Source organism: Bubalus kerabau, chromosome 1, assembly GCF_029407905.1.
Source record: "Bubalus kerabau isolate K-KA32 ecotype Philippines breed swamp buffalo chromosome 1, PCC_UOA_SB_1v2, whole genome shotgun sequence".
In the NCBI taxonomy this organism is placed as follows: Eukaryota; Metazoa; Chordata; class Mammalia; order Artiodactyla; family Bovidae; genus Bubalus; species Bubalus kerabau.
Window position 1 is genome coordinate 18,847,793 of NC_073624.1, and position 23,574 is coordinate 18,871,366.

Sequence of the window (23,574 nt, forward strand, 5' to 3'; positions counted from 1 at the left end):
CGGTCCTTTGACCTCCCGCTTCCGTAGTCCTGACAGCTGGGTCCCACCAGTGGGACTGGGGTAGAAACGGTTCATCAAAAATCATTGGTGCCTTTCTCTCCCCTGATCACCCTGGCCAATATCTGTGAGATCTGAGATCTCACAGGGTCTGGGTGTGGGATCTGTTGACCCGTGGAGAATAACTTTTGTAGAATCAAATATTGATCTTCCCCGGCACTGAGCTCAGGGTGGAAGCAGAGAACTACAAGAAGTCTCGAAATACAAGAGTATTTATCAGGTCAGCAGAAAATGAGGACCAGGAGTACAGGAATTCACAGGTGACTGATAAGGCATGAAGTGAGACCCATCAAGTTGGAGGGATGAGATTGCAGGGTTTTCCTCCTTCTCAGAATGATCTGGAGACTGGGTCCTGGAGCACGTGCCTAGATGCTCAGTCGTGTCTGACTCTTTGTAACCCATGGACTGTAGCTCACCAGCCTCCTCTGTTCAGTGGATTTCCCAGGCAAGAATACTGGAGGGGGTTCCCATTTCCTTCTAAAGGGATCTTTCTGACTCAAGGATCAAATCTGCTTCTCCTGCATTGGCAGGCGGGTTCCCTATAGGGACATTCAGACGTGTTAAATCCCTTTCCCTTTATTGCATTTCATTTTATGTAAAGTATCTCTTTCAGCTAGTCACTAAATGATGCTGACAGAGAGAAAGAGATTGCTATTACAGGAAACAAAGAGAAAGTAGGAATCATCATTCGACTCTAGCCCACCAAATTAGGAGCAGGGATCTCTAGAAGAAAACATGGCGCTTCACTGATGGCTCAGCAGTAAAGAATCCGCCCACAAAACAAGAGATGTGGATTCGATTCCTGGGTCAGGAAGATCCCCTGGAGAAGGAAATGGCAACCCACTCCAGTATTCTTGCCTGGAGAATTCTGTGGACAGAATGGCCTGGGCAGCTACAGTCCATCCTGTCAAAATAAGTTGGGCACGACTAAGTGACTAAACAATGAAAACAAGAAGAAAATTATACTTTAGAAAGACTAAAGTTTTCTAAACTTCACATGTACCCCCTTTATATGCTGAGAGTATGGTTTGATAAGATTCAGAATACATTTGTATTATAAAACCATAACTAAAGAAGACGCAAAATATAATTTAAGGGAACAGTTCCAGAGAGATGGGGAAATAGAAAGTCTGCTACATGATAGCTGCAGGCAAGGGGCAAAGAAGGGGTGAGTGAAGCAGAGAAGAAAAAGGGGTTCATGCTGCCTGAAACCACCAATGAACCCACCTCCGCTGTTCTGCATTTAAGAGGAAAGGTGGTGGCAAGAATGGAATCCCAGGTGGGTTGAGGGGACAGATCCAAGCAGAAGGGATGATGTCGAATGTAGCCATTGCTGCCTTGTTCTGTTTCCACTCATCAGAGAAGCTCCCAGATGCTCCCCCAGAAGGTATCCCACGGTTGAATAGAGAGACTGAGAAGGGCCATAAGTGATGCAAAATAGAGCTCCCCCATCGAAATTCAAGGTCACTAATGTGCTGCCCCCTTTCCTCATGTCCCCTCAGGCTCAAGATTCCCATGATGCAGTCCTGTGGTCCACACAAGCCCACCCTGAGGCCCCCTCACCCTACTCCATCTTTTTAGCAGACATGGAAGGAAGCATCTGTGACACACAGGCCCCAGGGTCCCCACCGGAGCTCAGAGACAGCTTCAAGAGCCACCCACAGCCCACCTTAAGGTCTCAGTAGGGCCAACACTGAGGGCAGCTGCAGGTTAGTCCACAGCCCTGCCGCATCCCCCACCAGAGGGACCCCTCATCCCAGTCAGCAGACACAACTTCTCTGTCCCGCCATGCCTGTCCTTCATACTTGAGACAGGAGAAAAGACAGTTGAACACATGCTTCTCTTCCTCTAAATATGCTAATATTTATCCATTATTTATGCAAGAATCACTTCCTTGTCATCTATCTGGTCCTCTCACTCTCAAGCCCCGTGACTGTACCTGACCCTGTCTCCTTCTATATCTGGACTTTAACACATTAATGATAAAAACTTATTATAAATATCAAAACCAAAACTTACACTCAGTTGCTGAAGTAAAACCAGGATCTGCTCAGTCACTTAGAATTGATGCTCTACTCCCTCTGGGCCCAGAGTCATCATTCCTTACCCAGTTGTGGAGTCCACACCATCACCAGAAACCACCAGCCAGACACCGAGAACACAGGACGTGCTTCCTGAGGTCCAGTCATCCCTCCCACAGGGTGACACAGGGATGCGTTTAGTGAACCAGGTACACATGGTCTCAACTTGGGATGGAGATCTCACAGGTAAGATGCTGTTAGCAGCTCCAGACCCTTTATAGAAAGGGATGGGCTATAAGGAGCGGCAAACTCAGGGCTGGCAGCCTGTCCCCACAGCACCCTCTATCCCAGAGCTGGGGGTGCAGGGTCAACATGGACCAACTCACCCTCGGATGAAGCTACATCTTTCTGACACATAAAGAAATTTCAGTATCCACTCTCATCAAAGATTTGAGGAGGAAAGTTTTAGGGAGGACACTAACCCAGCTGTGTCCACAATGAACATGAGAGAGTGAGGAAACAGGGTCAGGAAAAGAGGCTCGGGAGCCAGACTGCCTGGTCTTAACTCACAGTTTAGCCACACGCCAAGTGTGAGCCTTGAACAGGATTCTCACACTCTCTTATTACTAAAAGGAGGGTGATGATCCCACCAAGATGACTGATTTTGGTGAGGATTAGGTGAGTTGGCATTAGCATGTGATATTACAACACTAGTTAACAGTAGTACACGTGCTGATGCTGATGTGCTCAGTCGTGGCCAACGCCTTGTGAACCCATGCCAGGTTCCTCTGTCCATGGAACTTGCCAGGCAACAGCAGTAGTGCATAGTCATAGTATTATGTACTACTGTTAACTTGCTTTCCTGATGGCTCAGATGATAAAGAATCTGCCTGCAATGCAGGAGATCTGAGTTTGATCCCTGGGTCAGGAAGATTCTCTGGAGAAGGAAATGACAACCCACTTCGGTATTCTTTCCTGGGAAATCCCATGGACAGAGGAGCCTGGAGGGGCTACAGTCCATGGAGTCACAATGAGTTGGTCACAGCTGAGTGACTAACACACACACATACTTACACACGTAGTAGTAGTAGAGAAACAGTGTTAGGGCATCTCCCACCATCTCATCCCAGGAATCCCAGGACTCTAGAGCAGGAATTCAATTTTGTGACCTGGAGCCTTGACTGAGGCTGTCAGAACTCTCCCAGGAACCACATGCTGTGATGGTCATTGGTGCCAATCAGAGTTGTGAGTCTTCCACACATCACTCCTTCTCTCTGTGCCCCATGTAACTGCTCAAGAACCTCGACCTTACCACTGGTGAGCTTTTGTGAATTAAGTTGTTTACTTAATCATTTTACTTTATAAACTCGAATGTACTTGGTAAAACATTTTGTGTCTAATTCACCTCCATATCCCCAGTGCTTGGCTAACTAAAAATTGTAATGATGTCTCTTGTATACCTGAATGAATGAATGTCAGCCTGGTATTTTACACAAATCATTTCAATCAAAAAGAAATCTTTTGAGAAATAATTTAACTTGTTGTGAGGATGTAACAGCACAATGCAAGCTGCATCATTTGTTTTAATGATATTTCAATACTGTTAAATGGTATGAGCTATATATGGTTCACTTCAATGCCTTTCTGCAATGAATGCAGTAAATTTCAATAACTAGAAACAACCCAGCCCCAGTACAAGAGCAGTGCTGAGACAGCCAGTTCTAAACATGTATAAACGCTGCAAATTTCTTTGCATATCTGAAGATAAAGAAGATAAACCATAGAACACTGACAGGTGAAGACCATGAAGCCTCCTGTTCTGGTCTTAATCAGATATGGCCAAGAGCTCAGGATGTTTATGTATTTGTCATTTGGCATATTTTCAATTCAAACCACACACAACTGTAACAGGAAGAAATTTAGTTATAAAAAAATTTAAACATCTTCCACGTTGAATTAGAAGTACAGAAGTAATGAGCAGAAAGAATCTTGTTCTTTTACTTAGCCTATTTGTCCTTATGGATTGTGAAGCAATACAACATGTAACATTTTATTCCCAAATCACCACGAGAAAATGGTGGTCAGAGGTTCAGTAATCTCTTTGCTAAGAAAGTTAATAATTAAACCTGCTTGCTTGAGGAAAATTTCCTCAGGACCAATCAGACAGACTAAAATACAAAATATTTTTAAATTAAAAAAGGGGTGTACAACTCTAAAGGAAAATGATTCACTGAGTTGTTACACCAAAGTGTTGGAGACCCCCTTCACCATCTGCGTTCCTTGCATGGATGGGACCAAGGAAAGTAAAGACTCCTTTACCAAAGACCACTTCATCACAAGAGCATGAAGGAAAGAGCAAGGTTATGAGCTGGCTTAGGTCCAGCCCATCATCTCTGTTCAGCCCGTTACAGTCCATAACCAGAAACATCGAACAGAGTGTGGCACTGAATTGGCCTCATTCACTCCTCCATAGTGCAACATCAGATACTCAGAGACAAGAGCAGATCAAAGCTAAGAAATCAAAGACAAGCAGATTCTAAGTGGAGAGCATGCAGACAAAGGGTCCTTCCCTACTGCTGTTGGAAAGGAAGAAGCCCTCCAACCCCAGGCACCACCTGTGGGAGGAGAGACAAGAAGATGCCTCCTGAAATAGAGGAAAACCAGTCTCAGCAGGGAGCTTGAACTAGAAATGACAAGACAGTTATTACCATGAACCCCAGCTAAGTTGAGGGATAAATTTTAAATGGGAGAGTCTGTGTTAACTTTATGGAACTTTCAATCCACACAAACATCCCTTGCTAGTGCACAAGATGAAATCCATGATAAAATAGAGAATATTACATTTATGTATATTTCAATTCTAGGCTAGGCTAAGGCTAAGTCACTTCAGTCCTGTCCGACTCTGTGCGACCCCATAGACGGCAGCCCACCAGGCTCCCCCGTCCCTGGGATTCTCCAGGCAAGAACACTGGAGTGGATTGCCATTTCCTTCTCCAATGCAAGAAAGTAAAAAGTGAAAGTGAAGTCGCTCAGTCATGTCCGACTCTTAGCGACCCCATAGACTGCAGCCCACCAGGCTCCTCCGTCCATGGATTTTCCAGGCAAGAGTACTGGAGTGGGGTGCCATTGCCTAGGGACACATTTTTAAGCCCATTACAGAAAGAAAATTCATAAATCTTCTCTTGTTTTTAAAAGCACAGATTTGTCACGTCTATGAACTCTTTCTAATTCCTCCAGCTCAAAATTACTGCTGTGTTTATTTAATCTGTAAAACCTTGCTCATTGTCTCTAAAGTGGGGGCTTCTTGAGAGGAAGTATGTGTCTTACTCTTCAATATCTCTTTAAAGTCAAGTAAAGACACATAGAGAGAGCTTAACAAATAGTGGATAAATAAAGAAATGAATGCATAAACAAATGCTGAAAATCACCCTGCAGGTAGTGATACTGAGTGGGGAGGGTGGTGGGGGCAGGGGAGACACGAATCTGACTACTCCCACTCAGCACAGACAGAAGTGCAGTAAGGAGCCAGAGACACACCAGACGAAGGAACCAGATACAGAAGGCCTTCTTCAAATCCCATTCTGGGGACGGTCTAATGACATTTAATTTCTGCACAAAATTGTACCTCAGAAACTTCACCAAGGCAAGAAAAAAAAAAAAACAACTGACAGCATTGCTACCAAGGATGTGGCATCAATAGTAATATTCATCAAATAGCTGTTTTTCTATCTCCCAGTGACTCATTCTGGCCAATGAAACGTGGGTGTTGTCACCTGTGTAACTTCTGAGTAGAGGCATGAAAACCCCATGCGACTCTCTGGTTTCTCTCTTTCCTGCCCCAGAAGCTGCGTGTTCCACATGGTACACGTGTAAGCTAGTGGAGCCTCGCTGACCACAGTACGTTTGCAGGTTGGTAATGAATGTGTGTATGCATGTGTGTGTTCCTTCTGAGATTTGGGAGTCAGTTGTTCCAGCATCAGAACAGAGCCTATTCTGAAGACGTGAAAGGAAGACAAAATCTGTCACATGAAGCAGGTACTTTTCTGGATCTCCTCTTCCTTCTGTGTCTTCATCCCAAGCTGCTCCCTCAGGTCTCAACTTGATTCCTCTTTGGGGCTTGGTTGATTCCTAGTCACCATCACTGATTGACCAACAACTAGACCTAAACTTCTGTGTAAGAGCATCCACACCTGGTGCAGCTCCTCCTCCCTTTACATCAGTCTGCGCTGACAGTTGTGCTTCCTTTTCCCCATTTTTGTCTCTGAGCATCTTGACCTTCATCCTTAAACAGCTCTCCTTTGCTCTGAGTTAGTCAGTTCATCATCTTTCATCTTATTTTTACATTCCACCAATCCTGTACTAATGAAAAAGCAGCATGTATGTTCCAAACCTCTTCTGTTTCTTCTTGATTTCCCGAACAAATCTGATTCCTGGATTTAGTTCTCCATGTAGTTCATTAAATTCTTCACCTTTGGGTAAGAAATAATTTTGCCGAATTTTTATTTCCCTCAACTGAAGCAAATGGCACATTCAAAACCTATCTCCTTGTGACCATGTAACCGAAAGGTATGTGTGAGGAGTCCGGCTGCTAACCACTCAAAATCCAGTATACAGGCCAGGTTGGTGGAAAGAAAAGTTTGTTTTATTTCAGATGCCAGCAACTGGTGGGGAGGGTGGTGGACATCTGTATAAAGGCCGACTCTGCCCATCCCATGACAAGAAGAGGGTGAGAGCTTCTATAGCAGAGCTGGGGTTGGGGGAGGTTATATGCAGAAACAGCACAGTCATCTCTAACAGTCATCTTCAAATTGGTCATCAGTGGTCTGAATAGCATCATCTTGGCTGTCCTCAGTTCATTTCATTACTCAGGCGAGTCCAACTCTTTGCGACCCCATGGGCAGCCGCACACCAGGCTTTCCTGTCCATCACCAACTCCTAGAGCTTGCTCATACTCATGTCCATCAAGTTGGTGATGCCATCCAAAGCATCCACTGGTTGTTTTAGGTACAGTTAATCTTTAATGCCCAGGTGTACTTGTTCCCATGTCTTTGTGGTCAGTTCTCAGAATTGTGGACGCTCAAGTCCTAGGTACAGTGTGGTCATCATATAGTTCACTGCTCCACCTGGTGTTTTGTGTCTATAAGACAGCTCACAGGACACGGCTCAGAATATCATCTATAACCCTTGAGAAAGAACTAAAGGTCCTTGACTGTGCTTAATGACTACATTGTTATTATTTAGTCTCCTCTGACTGTTTTCCTTTGTTTCCACGTTTCTCGCTTCTCCAATTAAACATATTTTTTGACTAAAGTTTTCCACGGGCAAAAGGCAGGCAGAAGACACGGTGAGGGGGCAAGGATTGTAGAGTCCTCTCTCCTTCAACCACAGCCCTAGGGCCCCCTCGGGACTTGGAATGGGCTGGTGCAAGGAGAGGCTCTGAAGAACACGCTTCATTAACTTCATGATTAACCCACCTCTGCTCAGAGCTGATGTAATTACCAACTGCAGAGCTATTGAGTTCTTGTGGGTGGTGATTCTTAAACCACAGCAACCTAAGGTTAGTGCCTCTGGGGTGGCACTCAGAGTTCAAAGCCTGAGTGATTGCTCAGATTCAAAGTCTATGAACTGAGGCTCTATTGCACATGGAGCTTTGGTGCAGCTGAGTCCTGCCCACAGACCAGCCTCAGAACACTGGAAAATACAGCAATGTGTTCCTCCTTTAACATCAAAAACTCTGTGAACAGACCTCTTTTCCTTGTCATCGAATGTTTCCCAATCTGGGCATGCTAACCAAGGTTCCTGCAGTCTGTAGGCATTGTTTGAGGCCTTGCCAGGCCCCAGGATTGGAGTGAGGCCTATGCCTGTGTGTAAGCTCTATATTTCCCCTCTCTGTAACTTCACAGATGTTCAGCTAATATTTATTGAATGGCTGAATGGCACTGTACTAAATATTGAAGATAAATTGTCTTAAATATAAAGAAATCTTTCTGAGAACATCATTTAGCTAATATTTTTGTTTTAAAGGCAAATGTTTCTGACAATTCCCTAGGCAAAATTTCATTTTCAAAAACAAGCAGCTATCACCAACAATATGTCACAACGAACACTGCAAATCTCTATCTCTAAGGATACACAAGACAAACTACAAAGTACCTACATCTGGCTTCTTAATAAGTCTTAATCAAACACAACTGAGGAGACAGGATATTCATATGATTTATCATTGGCAGTTATTTCATTAAAACCACACAGCAATATCACAGGAAGAAAATTTGCGATTAAAAAAGTACAGCTGCACCATCGATATGGGAAGCAGATGAGGTGCCCAAAGATTTCTTTGGCTTAAAATAACACACAGCTTAATTAGTCTTTCACTTTTCAAAGGAGTCTCCCCTTCAGCTGATCTTGAAAGATGATGTGGAGACCAGGACAACTCAATTGTTCTGCACAACATTTAGAACTGTGAACTGATAATTTTGGAGAATGTTGCTCTTTGAGTCCCTTCTTGTTACTTTTTGTGAATCTACTGTAGGTTTTTACATTTCTGTTGCCACATGGCTCACATAAAACATCTTAGAGGGACAACAGTAAATACTACACTGATAACAAATTAATTCCAATGACATGCAAAAGCTCTACCTTTTTATCCCCTTCTACACATTTTGTTTTGGATGTCACAATTTACCTCTCTCTATATTGTATATCTACTAACAAAATATTTTCCTCTATAGCTATTTTAATACTTTCTTTAGACTAAAGCTACCTGACTAGCACACTACTATATGACAGTGTCAGAGTATGCCGAATTGGATTCAGTATTTACATTTACAAGTCTGTTGCATATTTCCACTTCTTTCATATAAAAATTAGCATCCTTCATTTAGTTTGAGGAACTCCCCTCAGCAATCTTGTAAGACAAGCCTGGTGTGGTGAATCCCCTCAAATATTGTTTGTTTGGGAAAGTCTTTATATCATCTTCATTTATGAAAAACAACCTTCCTGAGAAAAGTATTCTTGGGTGGTAGGCCTTTTTTTCCCATAAGTTTGAATATATCATCCTTTCTGTTCTGGACAGTCAGGTTTCTACTAAAAAGTCCACTGATATTTTTAAGGAAATTTATTTTTCGTGAGCATTTACTTTTCTCTTGGAGAAGGAAATGACAACCCACTCCAGTGTTCTTGCCTGGAGAATCACAGGGACGGCAGAGCCTGATGGGCTGCTGTCTATGGGGTCGCACAGAGTCGGACACGACTGAAGTGACTTAGCAGCAGCAGCAGCACTTTTCTCTTGCTACTTGTATAATTCTTTTTCTTGATTACAAGCAATGTGTCATGGGGATGATCATTTGAATGAACTCTGAAGAGTGATCTATTAGCTACATGAACTTGGATGTCTAAATCTCATCAGATTTGGGACTTATCTGGTATTATTTCTTTAAGTACAATCTGTGTCCCTTTCTCCCTCTCTTGTTCTTCTGGGACTCCAATAATGTGCAGGTTGTTTCTGTGAATGTTACCCCAGAGCTCACACAGGTTCTTTAACTCTTTTTCATTCCTCTTTTTCTTTGTCCCCTGGTTGGGTAATCTCAATGGTCCTGCCTTCTAAGTTACAGAGTCTTCTGTTGTTGTTGATGCTCTAGGTAGCATTTTTCATTTTGTTGCATTCCATTCATTGTAGTCTTAAGCAACTGATCTAACCAGTCCATCCTAAAGGAATTCAGTCCTGAATATTCATTGGAAGGACTTATGCTGAAGTTGAAACTCCAATATTTTGACAACCTGATGCGAAGAACTAACTCTTTAGGAAAGACCCTAATGCTGCGAAAGATTGAGGGCAGGAGGAGAAGGGAACGACAGGGGATGAAATGGTTGGATGATGGCATCACCGACTCAATGGACATGAGTTTGGGCAAGCTCTAAGAGTCGGTGATGGACAGGGAAGCCTGGTGTGCTGCGGTCCATGGGCTCACAAAGAGTCAGACATGACTGAACCACTGAACTGAACTGAATCTTAAGCAACTGAATCTCTGTTTGGTTCATTTTTCTGTTTTGTTTCTTCTGTTATTCTCTTTGCCTCACTGCAAAGCTTAAGGGATCTCAGTTCCCCTACTGGGACTGAATCCAGACAACAGCAGCAAATGCATCGAATCCTAACCACTAAACCATCAGCAAACTCCCTGTTTACTTCCTTTTTTATGCTTTCTATCTCTGTTTTTAAAAAAGCTCTGAATTTATTCTGTGAAGTAACACCCTAGCTCAACAATTACTGAGCCTTAGCTCAATAATTACTAAGCCTGAGTTCTAGGACCCACAAATCACAAATAGGAGGCGATGCTGCAACCCCTGAAGCCTGGGTGCCTAGAACCTGTTCACAATAAGAGAAGGCCACGCATGGAGAAACCTGCTGTCCACAGAGAAGAGTAGTGCCTGCTTGCTGCATTTAGAGAAAGCCCATGTGCAGCAACAAAGACTCATGCAACCAAAAATTAAAAACAATAATAATGATGATGAGAAATTTTTTTAAATCTTATTTTCTTCATATATTGTCTTCCTGAAATTCATTGTTTATCATGTTTTATTGGAGTTCACTGAGCTTCTTCGTGTGTGTGCCTTATTTCATCATATGTCATCTATTTCAACACTTCCCAAGTGAATAGCCATGTGAGCTGACCTGGAAGAAGCCCTAGGCATCTTCCCATCCCCAAGCACAGCCTAGAACTATGAAGACTGCAAGCGTGAGTGTAGGTTGGAGCCCTAGAAACCATCCAGAGTCATCAACCAAGTAACTGGGTGGGTCCAGCTCACAACCAGGCCAGCACTCTCAGGTTTTGTATTAGTTCAGCAGCTTCTCCACATGTCCACAATGGAATTGGCCGGGGGTGGGGATAGGGGTGGGGGGCAGGGGGTTTGTGGGGGTATTGCTGTGTAAATGTAATCTTTACTTTGTCGCTTCTTCATGACAGCTCTCTCTGCACTGAGGAGTCACAGGACGATCACAATTACTTTCTCAGTTAAATTCAGTCACTGAGTCCTGTCCCACTCTTTGCGACCCCATGAATCACAGCACGCCAAGCCTCCATGTCCGTCACCAACTCTTGGAGTTCACCCAAACTCATGTCCATCGAGTCAGTGATGTCATCCAGCCATCTCATCCTCTGTTGTCCCCTTCTCCTCCTGTCTCCAATCCCACCCAGCATCAGGGTCTTTTCCAATGAGTAAACTCTTCGCATGAGGTGGCCAAAATATTGGAGTTTCAGCTTCAGCATCAGTCCCTCCAATGAACACCCAGGACTGATCTCCTTTAGGATGGACTGGTTGGATCTCCCTGAAGTCCAAGGGACTCTCAAGAGTCTTGTCCAACACCACAGTTCAAAAGCATCAATCCTTCAGCACTCTGCTTTCTTCACAGTCTAACTCTCACATCCATACACGATCACTGTAGAAACCATAGCCTTGATTAGATGGACCCTTGTTGGCAAAGTAATATATCTGCTTTTGAATATGCTATCTAGGTTGGTCATAACTTTCCTTCCAAGGAGTAAGCGTCTTTTAATTTCATGGCTGCAGTCACCATCTGCAGTGATTTTGGAGCCAAAAAAAAAAGAAAAGTCTGACACTGTTTAAGTAATCTTGAAACAATCTTGAAACGTCTGAAAAATAAATGTTTTCAAAGAAGCCCCTTGGTCTGAAATTCTTCCTCTAAGAGATCAGTCATGTCAGATGCCTCCATCCATATCTCTGAAACATAAATAGCCAAATGTTCCTGATCTTTCTATCTACATTCATTCTTTTGGATCCCCTCTGCCTAAGTCTCCACTTTCTTGCCTTCTTGTCCCATCTGAATATAGGGTGTGGGTGAGCACCAGTTTGCCTTCCATCAACTTGAAGATATATATGAACTGATATAATTCACTTAAAAGGAGAGATCCTTGGAGAGACAAGAAATAGCACCATCCTAAAGAAATAGTAGGAAGATATAGAGAAGAAAGAATGGATTTATAAAATTTGGATAATCAAATAGACATGGGGGATGAGCAAAGAGGTGTCCGTACCCACTAAAGAAATAAAAAAGAGATGAAAAAGGAAGAGGTAGTTATGTACAGTTAGATTATTAATTGCTCTGTGAATATTGAGGCAGGATAAGGAAAGCTGTAGCCATTCTCTTCCACCAGCCAACCTTCCACTTTGAAACTCATACCAGGCTGGTGTCCAAGAACAAGTTACAAACTGGTGATGTGACATCTCAGAGGTGTTTAGAACTGTTTTGTTTTGTTTTGTTTTTCCAAGAGTTCATCTTGTTAGGAAGGAGTGTGAGAATGTAGACCAAGTTTACATCCTTTTCAAAATAAGAGTGACCAGGAGCACTTGTGAGAATGCCCTCATTAGCCTCTAAGACAAGTGAGAAAGCAGGTCAGCCAACTAATCTTGCATTTCCTTTGAGAAAGATGGCATTTGAGGACCAATTCTCTAACAGCGTTTGACATGGAGCTTCCTAAATTAACAGCACAGCAAAAAGTTAATTTATTCAGAATATTTCATTTTGGGCAATTTTCATATGCCACAATTACAGGTCAGCACTACTCTATTGAAATACAGGCAATTAGAATATCTGAGGATTCATCTCCTAATTAATACAGCATCACGAGAAAGTCACTGGGGATGTTCCCAGGGCACTGAGTTCAACATCATCGTACCCAGCATCCTCTCTCTTCCCCTGGAGTAGCCAGAGGCTCTCTTCTCCTTCCCCAGGATCAGCTGCCTCTCTGGAGAAGTTCAGACAAGAGCCTGAAGTAGAAAAGAGAAGTTTGATTAGAACTGAGACACGAGTATAGGACAGAACCCTCTGGTGGAAGGGAGTCAAGCAAGTGCTTATGACAAAGCATCCCTGGGACTGAGGTGTGGGGAGGGAGGTTCAGGCTATTTCACATGAGTTCCAGTGAGGATGGATCCCAGCTGTCCTCTCAGATCCAGTTCATGTGGTCTCCTGGGCCTCAGTGTTGGGGAAATTCTGCATCACAGGAGACCTGTGCTCAGGAGCTCTGGGAGACCTGCTTCCAGGCAACACAATACCAAGGAGATGCCCAGCAATGGTAAGAATCATAAAAAGGAATTTAAATGTTCTCCTTTCACAGGTGATAGATGCAAATTCACAATAAGAGGGAGACTGGAAACAGGAAAAATCAGAATTCCTCACTCACAACCCAAGTCTGCTCTTAGTTGACTTGACTCCTGTTCCTAAATGTCCACAAATAGTATCACAGGTGCACCCACAGATATCTCCTCCCCAGAAACTACACAGGCCCTCAGATGGAGAAATACTCTTTTTCTAGAGAATGAGTGTCTTCTCGCAGCTACTGAAATATCAGTTTATTGTGATACACACAGTCAAGAATTTGGCATAATTAATAAAGCAGAAATAGATGTTTCTCTGGAACTCTCTTGCTTTTTCGATGATCCAGCGAATTTTGGCAATTTGATCTCTGGTTCCTTTGCCTTTTCGAAGTGCAGCTTGAACATCTAGAATATCATGGTTCATGCCCTGTTGAAGCCTGGCTTGGAGAATTTTGAGCATTACTTTGCTAGAGTGTGAGATGAGTGCAATTGTGCAGTAGTTTGAACATTCTTTGGCATTGCCTTTCTTTGGGATTGGAATGAAAACTGACTTTTCCAGTCCTGTGGCCACTGCTAAGTTTTCCAAATTTGCTGGCATATTTAGTGCAGCACTTTCACAGCATCATCTTTTAGGATTCGAAAGAACTCAACTGGTATTCCATCACCTCCACTAGCTTTGTTCATAGAGATGTTTCCTAAGGCCCACTTGACTTCACATTCCAGGATATCTGGCTCTAGGTGAGTGATCACACCATCGTGATTATCTGGGTCATGAAGATTTTTTTGTATAGCTCTTCTGTGTGTTCTTGCCACCTCTTCTTAATATCTTCTGCTTCTGTTAGGTCCATAACATTTCTGTCCTTTATTGTACCCATCTTTGCATGAAATATTTTCTTTGTATCTGTATTTTCTTGACCAGATCTCTAGTCTTTCCCATTCCATTGTTTTCCTCTGTTTCTTTGCATTGATCAGTGAGGAAGGCTTTCTTATCTCTCCTTGCTATTCTTTGGAACTCTGTATTCAAATGGATATAACTTTCCTTTTCCCCTTGGTTTCACTTCTTGTCTTTTCTCAGCTATTTGTAAGGCCTCCTCAGACAACCATTTTGTCTTTTTGCATTTCTTTTTCTTGGGGATATTTTTGATCACTGCCTCCTATACAATGTCACGAACCTCCGTCCATAATTCATAAGGCACTCTGCCTATCAGACATAATCCCCTGAATCTATTTGTCACTTCTACTGTATAACCATAAGGAATTTGATTTAGGTCATACCTGAATGGTCTAGTGGGTTTCTCTACTGTCTTCAATTTAAGTCTGAATTTGGCAATAAGGAGTTCTTGATCTGAGCCACAGTCAGCTCCTGGTCTTGTTTTTGCTGACAGTATAGAGCGTCTCCATCTTTGGCTGCAAAGAATATAATTAATCGGATTTCGGTACTGACCATCTGATGATGTCCACGTGTAGAGTCCTCTCTTGTGTTGTTGGAAGAGGGTGTTTGTGTGTTCTCTTGGCAAAACTCTATTAGCCTTTGCCTTGCCTCATTTTGTACTCCATGGCCATATTTGGCTGTTACTCCAGGTATCTCTTGACTTCCTACTTTGCATTCCAGTCCCTTATAACGAAAAGGACATCTTCTGTAGGTGATAGTTCTAAAAGGTCATGTAGGTCTTCATAGAACGGCAACTTCAGCTTCTTCAGCATTACTGATTCGGCATAGACCTGGATTACTGTGATATTGAATGGTTTGCCTTCATGTATGTGACCGTGCAAAGATATTCTTAAAACACTTGTTTCATTTTTGAATTTGGTTTAGTTCAGTTCAGTCACTTAGTCATGCCTGACTCTCTGTGGCCCCATGGAATGCAGCACACCCGGCTTCCCTGTCTATCACCAACACCCAGAGCTTGCTCAAACTCATATCCATCGAGTTGGTGATGCCATCCAACCATCTCATCCTCTGTCATCTCCTTCTCCTCCTGCCTTCAATCTTTCCCAGCATCAGGGTCTTTTCTAAGGAGTCAGTTCTTCGTATCAGGTGGCCAAGGTATTGGAGCTCTACTTCAGCTCAGTCCTACCAATGAATATTCAAGATTGATTTCCTTTAAATTGACTGGGTTGATCTCCTTGCCATCCAAGGGTCTCTGAAGAGTCTTCTCCAATACTACAGTTCAAAAGCATCAATTCTTCAGCGTTTAGCTTTGTTTTGTTTTTTTTTTTTCCTTTTTTTTTTTTTAATAAATTTTATTTGTTTTAAATATGCTCAATTAATCGATAAATTTCTGTTTCAGCCATGACACAAAGCTTGCGGGATCTTAGTTCCTTGACCAGGGTTGAACCTAAGCCCTAGCAGTGAAAGTGCAGAATCCTAACCTCTGGACCACCAGGAAATTCTGTAATCTATAAACCATTATGCAAGTATATCACATATAAAGTGATAAGTTTATGTCACATTATGGAGGCATAAATGCCAAATGCAGAGTGATTCCTCACTCCTTGCAAGGAGTCTGACAGCATTAAATATGGCATATGGTCAAGATGATGCTACCAAATATATGAGATTACCTATATTTTGACTCTCTAGGGAGGCTGGGCATTGAGGAGCACAAATTCACTCTTTTCAGATAGAAAGATTGCAGGAGATCAACTGACCCCACTCACCTGTCTGAGAGGACCTCACCCCATTCTCCTTCTCTGGGGGCACCTCCTCCTCGTTCCCCTGAGAGGCAGAAGGAGTTCCAGGCACTGGTATTTCTTCAGCATCATCGTAATTTTCATCAGGGACATCAGTCCTCTGATCTGGGGGTTCCAAGAGCAGACAAGGGAGTGGATGAAACCACAGTAACTGGGTTGGACTGGGGAATACCTAAGATACCTTCTGACCCAGAGTTCCTGAGTTTCTGAATAGAGGCACCAGTCACTCCTTGTTTCAACAGACTTTTTTCTCTAAGACCATGTTTCATTTTGATGTGTCCATAAGCCAAAACATGATTTTACATATCTCAATATTTTCTGGTGGAAACTACATATCTCAAGCAACTCTTCCACCATTGAGCATTGCTAAAGTACTTTGACAAATTGTGCTTTACAGATGTTATTTTTTAAAAACATTGTGTGCCTGTGGTGATTCTGGACACAGAGAGACCAGCCCTGACATGAGACATCACAGAACAGCCAGAGAAGCAGAAGGACGAACCCCATCTGGACACAAGGGATGCCTCTGGTCCATCAAAGGAAAACCATTCCCCTTAAATCTCCTCTCTATGAGGGAAACTCTCCTCCCCAGAGCCCAGCCGAGGCAGGTCCACCTCTATTTCCTGGAGCGGATCTGTAGTCACTGTTGTCCTCACCATCCCTGGTGTAATACGGCAGTTTAGTCAGTGAGAAATCTGACGGGAAGCCTCATGTGGAGACAAACATCACACAACACACAGAATTTTTCCTCCCCACAACCACGGGACCTGTGTTAAGACTAAGAAGGGACAGGCCTGGCTTCTGCAGTATAGACAGAGGCTGGGAGCTCACGGGGCTCTGAGAGGCCATCCTGCCTCTTTGGAGGAGCCGTCTCTGTGAGCCTGGGGCACACATGGGGTCTGCAGATGCTGAGAAGATGTGCATAGCCAGTGGGTGGTGACAACCAGAGATCCAGGAGGGCAGACAGAGACACTCACCTGGGCGGCCCAGACCTTCCTTCTGGGTCAGAAGGTAATCGAGCTCCTCATACACAGCTTCAGCAAGAGCATCTTCATAGCTGGATAAGGCTGAGAGATCCCCCAGCAGGTCAGAGAAGCTTCCCAGATACCCCAATCCAGCCAGCCCACCTTCATCTCCTTGGTGCTCACATGGGGGCTGCCAGGACCTCAGCATCGTCTCCTACCCCATGCACCATGTCAGCACCTTCTCCCCTCGTCTGACCCTGATTACAGCTCAGCGCCAACTCTGTCTGGTCTCACAGGAGAGGCCATGACTTATGAGAGTTCACACCCCAGTCCTAAGAACCTCTGTCTACTCAGCCCTTAGAGCTCAGCATAGAGCACATGGAGTCTGCAACTCAGAACAGTACCTGGCCCAGGTTCCCCTCCTCACACCTGCCCCATCTCCTGCCTCCACACACTCTCCCTGGTCCCCAGTTTCCCCTACAGCCCACCTCTGCGCTCTGCTCTCCATCTGAGTAGCTGAGTCACCAGGATGGCGAGGACCAGGAAGAGAAGGGCCCCCAGGATGAGGCAGAGGACTCCAGGCAGGGAGAAGATGCCAGGGAGAGAATTTGAGGTTGTTCTGGTCCCTAAGGAGAACAGGAAAAAGGGCTGGGGATAGTCTTGGGCACAGAGAAATCTCCTGTGTCAGCATTTTCAGGAGCTCCAGACAATGGTGTCTCAGTCTCAGACAGTGTCAGGGCTCCCCTGGGTCTCGTCCTGAGACAAGTCATCTCCACGCTGGCCAGTGTGGCCCCGAGGCAGAGGTGGGGATTGTCAGGGAGCTGCCCTGCCGAGACAGCCTCTGAGGACCCAGGTCATCCCTTCTCCATGGGCTTCAGGAGACAGAGCATCAAACAGTCCAGGGACTTGCACCTCTCTGATGAGGAGCAACACTCAAGGGCAGGTGGGAGATCCTTAGATTCTGCAACAAGGAAACCAAACTTCCTTGGACCCCGGGCATGAGAACATTTGACCCTGGACATCAAGGCAGGGGATTTCCCAGTGTAATGCCCTGGGTCCTCCCCAACAGCCACAGCTCCTCAGACTCTTTCCTCTTCTGAGTTGTCAGAGGGCCCACAGAATAGGTCCCCAGTATCTGAGTATCCTCTCCTGCCCATGGATGGATCACAGTACCTGCTGTAGTCGTGGGCACTGTTGTCCTTACACCTAAAGAGAAAAACAGTAGTGTGGGGAAGAAGAATTGGCCAGAACGCAGGGCAAACCTTTTCCCTCCTGAGCCTGAAATCACCCCTCTCAGTCTCCACAGCATCAATGTCCAGGCCTCCCAGCACCCTCATCCTAGATCAGAGCCCCAGCACCCGGGATGTCTGAACATAAACTCCCCACCACGCCTGGTCCAGCCAACTGCCCCTGCGCTGCCCCAGCTCACCCAGGGTGGACCCTGAGCCCCTCACTCACCAGAGCACCTCACACCAGCATCCTCCTCGTGCTTGCAGTCACTCTGCCCCCAGGGCTCCGCAGCACAGTCCCACAGGGAGGACTCCCAGCCCCCGCACTGCACCTCGTCCAGCCAGATGCTCCCATTTCCAGGGCCAAATGCTGCAGACCGCACGGCTTCCAGGGCCTGGCCACAGCCCAGCTGCTGACACACCACCTCGGCCTCTGCCAGGCTCCAGGAGTCATCGCACACGGTGCCCCAGGTTCCGCTGTGCCACACCTCCACCCGCCCTGAGCACTCGGTGTCTCCTCCCCTGAGTCTCAGCTTCTCTCTGTCTGAAAAGGCAGCAGCCCTTCCTGTGACTGCCCTGGTGGGAGGAAGGAGCCCCTGGGAGCCACAGGGGAGGGGGCTGGCTGACGTACCTGTGCAGGGGGCAGCAGTTGGACAGCTCTTGGGTCTTCTTCCTGCACACAATGGGGAAACAGTGGATCAGGAACAGCTGAGGGTGTTCCTGTCCCCACATAAGATTATCTAAGGTCCATGGCTCAGTGCCAATGACATGTGAAAACACAGGCTCATTATCTCCTGGGATGAAACATTCACTGCATCTGATCACCAGCTGAAATTACTTTAAATATTTACTTGTTTATCAGTCTTCACACCCCACAGCAAATATAAACACAGACGTCTACGAATGTACACAAACTCCTCTGAATGAAAGTTCCATTAGAAGAAGGACCTTGTATATCTTATATGTGCCATGTTTCTGCTATTAGGACAGTGCCTGCACATTGTATGCACTCATTCAACAAATATCTATGGAAAACCATTTCAAAATACCTAGATAAGAGCTTGATAAATATTTATTAAATGAATGAATAGACAAATAAAATTCAGTGAAATAAAATTTCTTTTTTTTTTAATTCATACTAATCAGTGAAATAGTAAACCAAATATAAATTAATGGTAACAGTCTATGATAATAGTTGATATTAAAAATAATCAGTCCAGAAGCACAGAGTCAATTTATATTCAAAATCTCATGTACACAATTTTAACGGAAAAGTATTAGATAGATTATAAACTACTCTTACCTATTATTCAGTGTGACAAGTGGGCAAGTGAAGTCTACTATTGTAAAAGGAAACTCTCTTTTATAAATTTATTTTTAATTGGAAGATAATCGCTCCACAATGTAGTGTTGGTTATGTGTGTGTGTGTGTTAGTCGCTCAGTCATGTCCAACTCTTTGTGACCCTATAGACCCACCAGGCTCCTCTGTCCATAGGATTTTCCAGACAAACATACTGGAGTGGATTGCTATTCACTTCTCCACTGGATCCTCCCTACCCAGGGATCAAACCCAGGTCTCCTGCACTGCAGGCAATTTCTTTGCTGTCTGTGCCACCAGAAAAGCCCATAGTGTGGGTTAGGAATCTCTTAAAAAGGACGTATACAAGAAAGACCTGGTAGAATTCTGAGAAGATATATGGACACATATATGTACACACTGAGTAAGCCAGAAATTTTTGCAATGGTTAAAAAAAGCCTACTGATATACCCGTGGCAGATTCATGTTGATGTATGGCAAAACCAATACAATATTGTAAAGTAATTAACCTCCAATTAAAATAAATAAATTTATATTTAAAAAATAAAAATCTATTATCAACTTGAAAAAAAAAACTACAGGGGAAAAGTGATGGGGGACGGGAAAAGAAAAAGCCTACTAAGAAAAATTTGTATTGAGAAGATGCAGAAATAATAAACAAAAGACTGAAAATATACACAAAAGAATTGAAGCTGAGAGAAATAAATATAAATTCAAAAAAACAGAAGGATAAATAGTACCTGTCATAAAGTATCAATATTTTTATATTCTTTCCAGATCATCCTATCAAAACTCCTACCCACTCTATGCAGAGAATCTCTGAGAAAACAATGGCAGGACCTCTGTGAGCGGGTTGCTCATTTTCATGGTCAAAGACTTTACCACCTCTCAATTCACAGGGTTTAATTGTAGGGAAAATATCATCAATAAAAGGTCTCACAGTTTAATGCCTCTTTGGCCTTCAAATGAAAAAGACAAAGAGATGATCAAAGAGAGGCAAGGAAGGGAGTGAGCCTCTGCTTTTGAAGTATCTGATCCCACATTCTCTTAGCTATGGGTTTCAGGCAACATCCAGCATACCATTCAAGGTGCACCTGAATGTGGTGTGTGTGTTTGTGTATGTGGAGGGGGAGGGAAGGAGAAAGAGAAACAGAGAGAAATGTTGAAGGAATAAGGTGCTATGGTGTGACTATTTGTCGCCCTCGCCAACATCTATTTCGTTCAAAATTTATTGCTGAAATCTCAGTTCCCGGTGTAACAGTATTTAGTGGTGGAGCTTTCTCAAACTTTTCCAAAAACAGAAGAAAAGATCACTTCCAAATTCATTTTATGAAGCCAACATCAGTCTGATACCAAAGCCAGATAAGGATACCATGAGAAAAGAAAATTACGGGCTAATACTCTGATAAGTACAGGTGCAAAAATCGTCAACAAAATATTAGAAAACTGAATTTGACGATACACTAAAAGAATCATACACCATGATCAAGTGATATTTGTTCCAAGGATACAAGGATAGTTCAACATTCACAAATTAATCAATGTGATACACCAAATAAACAAAATGAAGGTAAAAATCATATCCTCAAAGGATGCAGAAAAAGTGTTTGACCAATTCAACATCCACTTACAGGAAAAACTCTTTTACAAAGTAGGTATAGAATTGCATCTCAACATAATTAAGGCCATATGAAAAGTACACAGCTAACATCATACTTGACTGTAAAAAACCAAAAGCTTTTCCTCTGAAATCAGACACAAGAAAAAAAGGTCTACTCTCACCACTTTTAATCAACTTAGTTTTGGTAGTCCTATCCAGATCCAATGAGTCAGCTCTTCTCATCACGTGGCCAAAGTATTGGAGCTTCAGCTTCAGCATCAGTCCTTCCAATGAATATTCAGGGTTGACTTCCTTTAGGGTTGATTGGTTTGACCTCCTTGCTGCCCAAAGGACTCTCAATTCAATTGTGGCATCCAATCACCACAATTCAAAAGAATCAACACTTTTTAGCTTCTTCTATAACCCGGCTCTCACGTCCAGATTTGACTACTGGGAAAAATATAGCTTTGACCATATGGACCTTTGTCAGCAAAGTGATGTCTCTGCTTTTTAATACTCTGTCTAGCTTTGTCACAGAGGAACAAGCCTCTTTTAATCTCATGGCTGCAGTCACCATCAGCAGTGATTTGGGAGTCCAAGAAAAGAAAATCTGTCACTGTTTCCACTTTCTCCCCTTTTATTTACCTAAGAGCTGATTATCTTAGGTTTTAGAATGTTGAGCTGTAAGCCAGCTTTTCACTCTCCTATTTCACCCTCAATGAGAGGCTCTTTAGTTCCTCTTGGCTTTCTGCCATTAGAGTGGTATCATCTGTGTATCTGAGGTTGTTGATATTTCTCACAGCAATCTTGATTCCAGCTTGTGATTCATCCAGCCTGGCATTTCCTATGATGTTCTCTGCATATAAGTTAAATAAACAGGGTGACAATCTACAGCCTTGACGAACTCTTTTCCCAATTTGGAACCAGTCGGTTGTTTCATGTCCAGTTCCAACTGCTGCTTTTTGATCTGCATACAGGTTTCTCAGGAGGCAGGTAAGGTGCCCTGGTATTCTCATCTCTTTAAGAATTTTCCACAGTTCATTGTGATCCACATGGTCAAAGGCTTTATGTAGTCAATGAAGCAGATGTTTTTCTGGAATTCTCTGGCTTACTCTATGACCCAACAAATGTTGGCAATTTGATCTCTGGTTTATCTGCCTTTTCTAAACCCAGCTTGTACATCTCGGAAGTTCTCAGTTCACTTACTGCTGAAGCCTAGCTTGAAAGACTTTGAGCATAACCTTGCTAGCATGTGAAATGAGCACAGTTGTGAGGTAGTTTGACCATTCATTGGCATTGGCCTTCTTTTAGATTGAAATGAAAACTGACCTTCTCCAGTCCTGTGGCCACTGATGAATCTTCCAAATTTGCTGACATATTGACTGCAGCACTTCAACAGTATTACCTTTTAGTATTTTATAGCAATATATGTGAGTCAAACAATGTAAGTCTTCACTGATGAATGGATAAAGAAAATGTAATATAGACTTATATCCACCCATAAAAAAAGAAGAACATCTTGCCAGTTTCAACAACATGGATGGACCCCAAGGGCATTATGCTAAGTAAAACAAATCAGACAGAGAAAGAAAAATACCATATAATTTCATTTATATGTGCAATATCAAAACAAAAAGCAAGTTCAGAGACGTTGAGTAGTTGGTGGCTGCCAGAGGTGGGGGATTTGGTGTGGGCAAAGGTAATCAAAAGGTATAAATTTGAATTATAAAGTTAATAGGTGAAGAGATATAACATACAGCATGGTGACTATAGTGAATACTGCATTGTCTATTTGAAAGATGGCAAGAAAATACATCTTAAACATTCTCATCATGAAGGAAACTTTTTAACTATATATATGGATCTATATATATGGATCCATATATATAGATGTAACTAGACTCACTGTAGTGATCATTTATCAATACACACAAACATATAAGCATTTTGTTGAACACAGCAAAAAATATAATGTTGTATCAATTATATCAATTAAAAAATTTTCATAAAGCAAGTTTGGAACATGTAGATTAAATAAGCTCCATCCAAACTTCATTTTATAAACTCAACTTAAATCCATCACTTAGATTTTAAAATATCAAATCTCACTAACAACATCCTACAGAGTTGGGAAAGACACAGAAACAGACATAAGTCACCTTCACACGAGATGTAGGCTTCCTCCTTTGGAGAGCATGAACTGTATTTCCATGGGCCAGAAGGACACTGCCAGAGAGAGGTATCAGTTTTCCGACACTGAATTAAATCTACCCACCGGGGTCTAGAACCTTCCCTGAGACCAACAGAGGTGTTGAGACTTCCACTGTCCCCACAGCCAAGCTGACTGCAGATGATGGACACAGTGATGTCTTCCATGGGGCTGCGGCAGACACTGCCCCAGGTCCCATTGTAGAAAACTTCCAGCCACCCAGCACACTGCTGGTCCTCGCTGACCATCCTGAGTGCCAGGAACTCTAAGATCGAAAGAGAGGAGACAGGACACAGTGACATCCCACTCAGTGCTCTGGGTTTTCCTCTCTCCGGAAAAATGTGAACACTCATCTCTGTCAGCTGAGG

General features: G+C 43.4%; 1 protein-coding gene across 1 annotated transcript in view; it reads right to left on the reverse strand.

The window, feature by feature from the left end:
• Positions 1-12,717: 12,717 nt before the first annotated feature.
• Positions 12,718-23,574, reverse strand: part of LOC129644243 (antigen WC1.1-like) — a 60,513-nt gene continuing 49,656 nt past the window's right edge. The window contains exons 13-21 of the mRNA XM_055569775.1: positions 23,157-23,471; positions 18,710-18,751; positions 18,308-18,622; positions 18,023-18,055; positions 17,338-17,475; positions 16,858-16,951; positions 16,508-16,545; positions 15,852-15,995; positions 12,718-12,863 (exon numbers count right to left, since the gene is read on the reverse strand). Coding sequence (XP_055425750.1) covers positions 12,718-12,863; positions 15,852-15,995; positions 16,508-16,545; positions 16,858-16,951; positions 17,338-17,475; positions 18,023-18,055; positions 18,308-18,622; positions 18,710-18,751; positions 23,157-23,471 — 1,265 coding nt within the window. The remainder of the gene's footprint in view (positions 12,864-15,851; positions 15,996-16,507; positions 16,546-16,857; positions 16,952-17,337; positions 17,476-18,022; positions 18,056-18,307; positions 18,623-18,709; positions 18,752-23,156; positions 23,472-23,574) is intronic.